Source organism: Gopherus flavomarginatus, chromosome 6, assembly GCF_025201925.1.
Source record: "Gopherus flavomarginatus isolate rGopFla2 chromosome 6, rGopFla2.mat.asm, whole genome shotgun sequence".
Taxonomy (NCBI): Eukaryota; Metazoa; Chordata; order Testudines; family Testudinidae; genus Gopherus; species Gopherus flavomarginatus.
Window position 1 is genome coordinate 107,743,929 of NC_066622.1, and position 10,520 is coordinate 107,754,448.

Sequence of the window (10,520 nt, forward strand, 5' to 3'; positions counted from 1 at the left end):
GTTACAAATGTTTCATGACTTTTTTGTTTACATCAGACTTAAAAAACAGTGATACAGACCAAAGTTCTGACGTTCTAGACTTCATCCAAACATTTCATGCAGTGTTGACTAAGAAATGTGTGTTATCCTATAACATTTTCATTAGCTAATCTAAAAGACTTCAGCATTTATGACTGCATTTACTGGCAAAATACAGACTCAGGTAGGTGAGTCCAGCTCCTATGCAAGTCTCTGGGTCAATTTCAGTGGTGTAAATTTCTCATTGGGGTAAATTGGATCAGAAATTAGGAACATTGTCATAAGTGGCAATGTCCTGAAACCTGCACTAATATGATTTTCACTGGATAGTTAAAAAGAATGTAACTTAGTACTTACACTTTTAATGGGGGGTAGCAGAAAAAGCAACTGAAAAAGAGGGCAAGTGAATGTGGGGCCCTCTTCCTAGCAGGCCTGCCTGGCTCCCTTATCCTACTACTAAAAGGGGCTGGAAGAGGGGGTGGTGTACTGGCCTATTTTACATCCTTTTGTTAGTTTCTGTTCCTGCTATACCCTCTTCTGACCCCTCTGTGATAGCGACACTTATTTTTGGACTCCTTTTGCCATTGTTACCAGTGACTCAGGCTTTTAAAAACAAGATGTTAACAGCTGAGTTACATCAAACTGGTATGCTTATTACTTTACCTCTTACATGCACTAACCCTGTTTTCTGACCAACTTAAACAACAGTTATGTGGGCACTGGATTTTTCTTATGAGGATTCAATTGTGAATTTGAATGGAATCAGAAGAATATCTAATCTTGGGTAAGAAAACGTCCTCAATTTGAGGACAGAACAAAAAACTACCAATTGAAGTCAATGGGCCAAAACCAGAACTGGTGTAAGTGGGTGGAATTCAGTAATGTTGAGTAGTGGATTCTAAAGAAGGTGAGATATTCCTCAGTTCTAGATGGCAGACTTCTGTGTCATGAAGACATTACTAAGCTTTCCTACACATATTTGGTAACTTAAATCGCTTGGAGCTAAATCCTGCTTGTCTAGTTACAAAAACTCCCATTAATTTCAAAGCAGGAGAGTAAAACAGTTTTGGTCTTTATTCTTTGCCATGTAATTTATTAGCAACACAGAAAAACTGAACCCTGATATCTTCAAGATAATTAGGGGTTTTAGAGCTGAAAGTAAGCAGAGAAATAACTGTAATGTCTCTGTAATTTTGCTGTAAAGCAGTGGCCATTCTGAGACCTTTCCAAAAGAAGAGCAATCTGTAGGTATGGTTGTTGTAAGTAATTGTGTCCTAAAAAATAAAGAAAATCAAGCTGACTGGCAGCCTACCCCTTTTCTGGGATGCTTAATGGAAACTGGTTCCTGTTTTTAAAATGTTTTGTCAATCAAGTGAGTATTGTCTAGTACAACAGGCTGGAATAATTTTCACCCCTTATCCAACAACAAGTTGCTATTCGGCATGAGAACTAGGGTCTTTTTTTTTTTTTTTCTCATGAAGATCACTATTGAGAAGATTTGCCTTGGAGCATATACTACTCAAGTTATAACATTCCCAATACAAAAGATCATTCTGCTCCATGGGTGAACAACTAAAAACCAGAGAGTCAAACTTAGGATCTCTTCTTCAAATTTGATTTGCCTTTCAGATCTTCAAGAAGGCAGAGTTGCTGAAGCATTAGAACAGTGCTCTTTCTCTCTCCTCCTCTAATCTTTAATAATCCTGACCTTGTTTCTTGGAAACTCCCTTCCCAAGGCTGTTCTAATAATCTCCCTCCAGCTTCCAAAGCTTGGTTTAAGATTCTCCTTCTCCATCACACTCCTTATTATAAATGGTGTTAATTAAGGAAGTGACTACCCTTTCTCTTCTGAACAGCCAGAGGTTGGAAATGGTGGCCTCTAAGAAAATTGTTTGCTTTATCCTAGGGAACTCCTCTCTTGAAGTTCAGACCTGACCATTACATTATCTTCCAATGCAATATACTGCAGAAAGCTGTTTCCTGGACTCAAAAAAGAGTTCTGATTTCACCGTTCTCAATATCCACTGTGGCCTTGACTTATTTTGAACCAAATTTTCACTAGTCATGTAGTTTGACACCATTAAAGCTATGTTCATATTTGGGACACTGTTTCTTGAACTGGAATCTAATTCTTAGTCAAATATATTGCCTTCAATTAGCTATAAATTTGGGAAAAGTTAATTTACATATTAGATATTGGTTTAAATTAAAGAATAAAAGAAAATAATATACTAATCTGACTAGAAAATTACATATGTACTTATACTTAAAGGCTGAGGCTCTGGATTTATTTGTAAGTCTCCAAAATCCTTCTCTTTGCTGAAGTAGTCCCATAAGTAATATCTTTTAGAATTCTGAAATATGGAATGGCTGGCACTGAGAGATGCTCAATAATTGTGCACCTCATTGCCTGCTGTTACAGTTACTATAGTTTCCTGGCTTTTGTTAAGCTAATAGACTCAAGTTATAAGGGTTTATGAGAATCCATTATTTTGCATTTGTATGTTAGAGCAATATACGCTACCAGTCACTGAGAATAATGAAACACCATTTGTGAGGACAGCAAATCTGCCTGGCCTTCTGTTTCTCACTACTATTAAATCCTGGATTAAACACTCTTAGCTCCAAAGATCAACAAGTTTCTAATCCTCAGGGGGAGGGAATTGCTGTTGTTACTAAGGTGATTACAGAAAATCTGGATCTTTTTCTCTGGTTTTCTCTTGTGAACTGTTAGGATGAGGAGCTTCCTCATGTTTGTTGGGTTTTTTCCAGGTTGAAAAGAGAATCCTTCAAGCACTGGTTACCAGGTGCTGAAAAGGGGAGTGTCTCATGTTTTAATGATTACTTGCTGCCATTTTATTCCACAGTCACTTTTTCTATTTGAACTATCTCCTGTCCAGCCCCAAACCATTTAACCTGAAACAAACAAAAGAGAAACAAACAACCAGGTTTCCTATTAATGTGTGAATCAATTATCAATATGAATTCATTGAACAGTATCTAATACAGGGGTGGGCAAACTACAGCCCACAGGCTGGATCTGGCCCCTCTGGCTTTGGATCCAGCCCCACGGGATTGCTCCCCATGGTGCCATGGGCCCCGTGCCGCTCTCCGAAGTGGCCGGCACCATGTCCCTGTGGCCCCCGGGCAGGGGGGCAGAAGGCTCCGTGCGTTGCCCTTGCCTCCAGGCACTGTTCCCCACAGCTCCCATTGGCTGGGAATGGGGAACCACAGCCAATGGGAGTTTCGAGGGAGGTACCTGGTGGTGCAGCAAGGGCAGCACATGTGGAGCCCTCCAACCCTCCTCCCCCAGGGGCTGCAGCGCTTCCTGGAGCAGCATGGGGCCAGGGACAGGGCAGGCAGGCAGGGACCCTGCCCTGGCCCCGGTGCATGCTGCTGCCACCCCAAAACCGCTTTAGGTAAACAGCGTCAGGCTGGAGCCCAAACCCCGCCTGCACCCTGCCCCCCAACTCCCTGCCCTAAGCCCCCTGCCTGCACCTCACACTGCTCCTGCACTCCAATCCCCTGCCCTGAGCCCCCTCCCTCAGTCTGCACCCCTCCTGAACGTCTGCCCTGAGCCCCCTCCTGCACTCCAACCCCCTTCCCTGAGCCCCCTCATACACTCTGCACTCCTCCTCTGCCCTGATCCCTTGCCCTGAGCCCCTTCCTGCACACTGCACCCCTTCCCACACTCCGCACTTCCTCCTGCACCCCAACCCCCTGCCCCGGCCCTGCATACAATTTCCCCATCCAGATGTGGCCCTCGGCCCAAAAAGTTTGCTCACCCCGATCTAATATCAGTGTGTATATACAAGCACACATAACGTAGTCCGTAGACTTTTAAATCAGTTTTCTTTCCTGTTTCCATATTGCCTTTTGTTTTCTTTCCCTTGTAGCCCCATCTTTGAAAGTCACAGCATAGGTGTTCTTGAGACATCAGTATGTGAAAATGTTCACTCATGCTCTGTGACCATGTCCACACAGAGATGATTCTGTAACTATGTATTGTTATTACAAGCACTAAATAAAGTTAAACTATATATAAGTAGGGCCATGTTCACGGCCATGAAAAATGCATCGCGGGCCATGAAATCTGGTCTTTTGTGTGCTTTTGCCCTACACTATACAGATTTCACAGGGGAGACCAGGGTGAATTGGGGGTCTTGACCCAAAAGGGAGTTGCAGATGGAGTTGCAAGGTTATTTTAGGAGGGTCATGTTGTTGCCACCATTACTTCTGTGCTGCCTTCAGAGCTGGAAGACCAGAGAGCGGTGGCTGCTGGCCAGGCACCAGCTCTGAAGGTAGTTCCCCACCAGTAGCAGCACACAAGTGAGGGTGGCAAGGCAATACCATACCATGCCATTCTTACTTCTGCACTGCTGCCTCAGAGAGAGGCTCCCAGTCAACAGCCACTGCTCTCTAGCTGCCCAGCTCTGAAGACAGTGCTGCCTCCAGCAGCAGGGCAGAAGTAAAGGTAGCAATACTGCAACCCCCACTACAATCTTGTGACCCTCTACAGCTCCTTTTTGGGTTAGGATCCCTACAGTTACAACACTCTGAAATTTCAGATTTAAATAGCTGAGATCAAGAAATTTATGATTTTTAAAATCCTATGACCATGAAATTGACCAAAATGGACCATGAATTTGGTATGGCCTTATATATAGGGGTAAATGATTTCATAGATTCCAAAGCCAGAAAGGACCATCATCATATTTTTGCTTAGCACTTAGGTAGTGAACAGACCTGTTTTCCTGGAAGCACACAGAATGCAATTTGAATGAAAACTACTCCCTTTTTAAGACTGTGATAAGGATTTAAGGTCTGAGCAGCAGGAGCTCCTGCTTCAGTAATATAATTAACCCACGATATAAGAAATGTTCCTGATTAAAGGCCAATCCTGCAGTCCCTACTTAGGTAAACCTCGTGGTGATGTCAGTGGGAGTTTTGTATGAGTAAGGAGTGTGGGTTTGGACCCTTTAACTCTTTCGCTGGTAAAATGGAGATGGTGATCATTTTAAGGGTTGCACAATTATTTTCAAAGGCCAAATCTTGGTCCCATTGAAATCTATGGGAGTTTTGCAATTGACTTCAGTGGCACCAGGATTTGGCCCTGAATTTCTAATGTTTCTGTATTGGCATAGACTTCCAGCTCCCTAATAAATGCATGAATGAGTAAAAATACAATAATTTCATTATTTTTTTAAAAATTGGTTGGTTGAATAATAATTGGACATCAGATGTGGCTCTATTACATTCCCAGAACCATACATGCAGAACCACTATTGGGGCAAAAAACAGTGATCTTATTTAAAAACATTCAGATTATTTTTAGCTTGGCACAGTTCTTTGGACACAGAACAGTAGAATTAGATGGGCCACCCCACTGTAAGCAGCCTTACACATGATATATGAAGTGAACAGTGCAAGGTCTAAAACACATCTTTCTTGAGCCTCTTGATCTTTTCTTACATAATCAGCCTTATGAATTTAGAAGGATTATCCACCAATCTCTCCATTTGTCAGTAAGACGCAGTAAGTCAGATGCTCTGTGTCACAAAAACAGCAGCATCTTAGCAGTGAGGCAGATATTGGACCCAATCCTGCATTACTGTTGCTCCCAAAATTCCAATTGACTTCAGGTTTGAGCCTTTTAGTTTTTAAAGAATAGGAAAAGTTCTTTTCACATGTACTTGTCTCTTTTCTTGAGCTTTAATAATAGTCCCAAACCAGGCCAATATGGGCTTGTAATTAAAATAGCCTTGATTTTTGGCTGACTTTTAGCAATATGATGAAATGTAGAATTTGTTGTTTATCTCCATGAAGCCATGGATAGTTTTGCAATCCAGAAAGGCATCCTGCATTGTTTGTGCACCCAAAATTCTCACTGAATTCAGGATCAGGCCGCCTTTCTCTAAAATGGCACCAAATTTTGATATAGAACTATGAATTCAATGTCAAGGAGGCAGATCCTCAGCTGATCTAACTGGCATTGCTCCATTTGAGTATTCTGCTTTACATCAGCTGATGTCTGGTGCTGAGAAGCTTGCAGACTAGATGTCACCATTTGATAACTTAAATTCAGCAAGTCTGCAGATGTCAATATCCGAGAGCATGTGTCTGCTTCCCCGTTTATTTCAGAACAGACATTCTGAAGCTGCCTTGTTAATACATTTGGAATTGGAATAATGCTCGTTCTGATACTTATGATGTAACGGTTGTGTAAGTTACAAGTGAAAAGGGTGAGTCTGTGAAAATAGATTAGGTGCTCTGAAAGGAGACGAGCAGATCTGACTGACTATGTCTCAGCTAGAGATGGATCTGAACCAAAAGCTTTTGGGGTGTTTTATTTTGAAAACTAGACCTCAGTCTGAATACTCTGGTTTGGGCCTATCTTTACTCTTGGCTCATTCACCACCTTAAAAATCACTGCCAGCTCTGACTACCTGACATGCAGTGCTTTAGGGCAGCAAAATGCTAATGACTGATCTATTCAGTAACAGTCTGTATGGGTGACTATGGAATAATAAAGGAGACCATTTACCACTTTGTTTAGGACAGCAGAGCGGAGCCTACCTTGGTCATTAAGTACTCAGATTTACATTAGTCCCAAACTAATCTGATATCCTCCTCCCCGTTGCACAGCAAATTACTTACATCACAAAATGTTGAATCAGGAAATATGAAGTAACAAACCACACTAGATAAATGACCTCACCTGATTTTAAACTTCATATCCCATTGGTTTTCTCATGTTTCTTATTCTGAGTTTCTGTCCCCTGTTTGGGGTTTGGCACTTTGAGGAATGAGTCTATGCAAAGACCCCATTCTGTACCATAGGCCCTCTACAAGAAGTTCAGCAAAGGAATAGAGACCCAGGCCCCAGAATAAGACACTCACTTACCTTTTTCACGTCAGGTACATTAAAAAACTTCTTGGTATGAGCAACCCATCCCACTATCCCAAAGTCCAGAGGAAAAACAATCTCACTGTCTGGGGCTACCAGGTTCTCCTCAAACTTGGAGGTGGCGGTGACATTGAAAAGCCTGGTGGCAACCTCAAGGATGCCATTGCGGGCACGGCAGATGAACATGCTACACCGGTCAGCTGCCACCAGCTGTGCCAGCCTCTGCAGGGCCTTGTGCACTATCTTCTCCATGCTGCTTTCTTCCTCCTGGATTTCTGTCAGCAACTCAAAGAGCACATGAGACTCCTCCAGGCGGGACATCTCCTTGAAGGAAACTCCATCCTTCACTTCCCCAGGGCTGACTTTGAAGATGGTTCCCAGCGCTTCTGCCCTCAGCTTTCGGTCAAAATACTCCTTGGCAAACTGGGGATTGTTCTCTAAGTATTTCTCAACATCGTCTTTATTTATCCCACCCATTTTGTGTGATTCTTTCTTATGGCTTTTTAGAACTGCATCACCTTAGAAGCAGGAGCAGCAGCAAGAAGTCCTAATTTGGTGTTAGTAGGAAAAAGGGTCCGTTGCACATACTGTAGCTGTCATGGGCATAGTACAGTAGGTTTGCTCTGTGGCTTCCAAACCTTCTGGAACCCTTGAGATATGACAGAAGGCACTGGCTTAGTGTCTTAGTGTGGGATCTTGGAGGCTGCTAATTAAAGAGATGTCAGGACACTAAATCCTTGAGCACTCTTAGCTCATAAATACCAAGGGAATCATTTTAGACTAACCAATCCAGTCTTAGGCTCTGTGCAACTCTGTGGTAATGTGTAAATATGTTCATGTATATACACACATCCTCTCTTGCATATGCTGCATGACGTACTGTACAAAAGGTTTCCATTGACAGTTAATGTGGGAATACCCCTTAGAATCTCTCCCCATATGTTTGCAAATTATTACTTCATGTACATGCATGTGCTCAGACAAGCACATGCACAGACACACATGTCTGCGGGGTGAAGAGGGAATAGAAAACAGAGTTGCATTGTAAAGTTGCTTAAAATATCAAGATTTTCTTCCCTTTCAGGTAGTTGGGAGGTGGCTGATGATGGTTTATCAGTAGTGGTAGTTAAAAGCCATAAAACTATAAATGGACCTTACACAGTAAAAGCCTGTTCAAGTCAATGGATTTTTACCTGTGTGAGGATGGAATTAAAGCCTTAGGATTTGGTACAGTAAATGCAGGAAACCAAATAGGATGGTCATGCTACCTTTTTTCTTTTGTACATAGACATGATCTAAACAAAAAGGGTAAAATAAAGGAAGTGACCAAATGCAAATTACAATGTTAAACCTTGTTGGCAAAATCCTTAGTTCCATATGAACTAAATACATATGTTTGTATTTCTTTTGTTGTCCAGTCATCAGCCTCTAACCATACATGCAATAAAAACATTAATTAAAACCACAAAGTGCACAATGACAAAACATCATATAAAAGAGTTGCATTAAATGCACTCTCTAACCAACTTTAACTATGTCAGGAAAAGTCTGATTGAATGGACAAGACTCACAACATGTCTGGAAGGTCAACGCACTTGGTTTCTCTCTCAAACTAGGGTGGGCAGCGAGTGAGTTCTGGAGTTCACCAGAGCACTCTGCAACCTGCTTGCTAACATTTAAATCTAGTGAATGTTGACTTGACTATCTCAGCTGATGTCAATTGTCCAGGTAAAATATGTGGGGAAACATATTATCTAAGAAACCAAGGATCCAAACCAGTAGAGGTCCAACACCAACATCTTGAACTGCAGCTCGAAATAAAATGAAAGCCAGTGAAATTTATGGAGCCTGGGTAAAACATGCTGATGTGCTGAATCACTATTAAATAGCTGAAGTTTTGGACTAGTCCTCAGGTGTAACTCCATGTTGAATATATTGAAGCAATCAAATCAAGAAGTGACAAAAGCAGCAATGATGGAAAGTGTGTGTAATGGCCCATATTGGCTAGGAAAGAATCTAATATCCTGGTCAAGTGAAGAGGAAAACAAGAAGGCCTGGTTACAGCTGCTATCTGGAAATCCTGGAGCAGCTCAAGGTCCAGTAAAACTCTTAAGTGTGCAAACATGAGTGACAAAAGGCAGGTGAACTCCCTCAACTAATTTGGCTTCTGCCATTATATCTACAGAGACTGGGGGAACTCTGGTGGCAGATGGTAAAGATCAGAAATATATTTTTAGCTGCTACATTATGATTTATAGTAATTCTTGGGTGAAGGAAGATTCTTGAAGTTTTTTGTACAATTGTAGAGCATAAAATAGAGAGTCCTTTCTAAGTACTGTGAGTATACCTTGAAAATAAATCCAATGAAATAATAGTTGTTTTCCCTAGCACACCACTGTTGCTTGCTTTTATCAGGACTAGCTCTCAACAATGCCTAAATCTTAGCCAGAAACAAAATTGTTGTATACACTAGGAATTTTTCCATAAAATTTGCTATCATTGCTACCAACGGTTCAGCTCCACAGAACCAGTGTGGGAACGCAATGCAGACAACACTCTCTGTGTTTTAAGGTGTGTACAGTCAATATCTACTTTCAGTAAGATTATAAACTGTTTTGGTCCACTGAACAGTGTAGTATGTTGATTGAATTCAACTCTAATAGGACTGTGACCCAAACGAAACTCCTCTTGTAACCGCAACATACATAGTGAGGAAGGGATGACAAAATAGAGCCCTGCAGAACTCCACAAGAGCGGGTCCATGGGACTGATGAGCAATTGATCAGTCCTACCCTTTGGATCTTCTCAATGCGAAAAGAACAGAGGCCATGTCTACATCTAAAATTTTGCAGCGCTGGTTGTTACAGCTGTATTAGTACAGCTGTATAGGGCCAGCGCTGCAGAGTGGCCACACTTACAGCAACCAGCGCTGCAAGTGGTGTTAGATGTGGCCACACTGCAGCGCTGTTGGGCGGCTTCAAGGGGGGTTCGGGGAACACGAGAGCAAACCGGGAAAGGAGACCAGCTTCGCCGCGGTTTGCTCTCGCGTTCCCGGAACCACCCAGCAAACCTCAGGGAAGGAGACCTGCTTGCTCGGGGTTCGGGGAACGCGAGAGCAAGCCGGGGAAGGAGACCAGCTTGATTACCAGAGGCTTCCTCAGGTATGCTGGGATACCTGCTTATTCCACAGAGGTCAAGAAAAGCGCTGGTAAGTGTCTATACTTGATTACCAGCGCTGGATCACCAGCGCTGGATCCTCTACACCCGAGACAAAACGGGAGTACGGCCAGCACTGCAAACAGGGAGTTGCAGCGCTAATGGTGCCCTGCAGATGTGTACACCTCCTAAGTTGCAGCGCTGTAACCCCCTCACCAGCGCTGCAACTTTGTATGTAGACAAGCCCAGAGACACCAAAGTAAACACTGTTTATCCCTGCCAGGAGCCACAGATGTATCAGCATCAACTTGTGTCAACTGGTCTAAAGGCAACTGACAGATCTAAAATAATCAGGACAGACATTTGGGGACAGATCCTCTGGTGCAGCCAAACTGCCCAGAGAACAAGTCGAGGGTTGGTGTGCAAACATGACTTAAAG

At 42.6% G+C, this 10,520-nt stretch overlaps 1 protein-coding gene across 3 annotated transcripts in view; it reads right to left on the reverse strand.

Moving 5' to 3' along the window:
- PDE6C (phosphodiesterase 6C) overlaps positions 1-7,402 on the reverse strand; it is a 48,090-nt gene extending 40,688 nt beyond the window's left edge. For all 3 annotated transcript variants that reach the window (XM_050959411.1, XM_050959410.1, XM_050959412.1), the window contains exon 1: positions 6,923-7,402. In XM_050959411.1, the coding sequence (XP_050815368.1) occupies positions 6,923-7,402 (480 nt within the window). The remainder of the gene's footprint in view (positions 1-6,922) is intronic.
- Between the last annotated feature and the right edge of the window lie 3,118 nt (positions 7,403-10,520).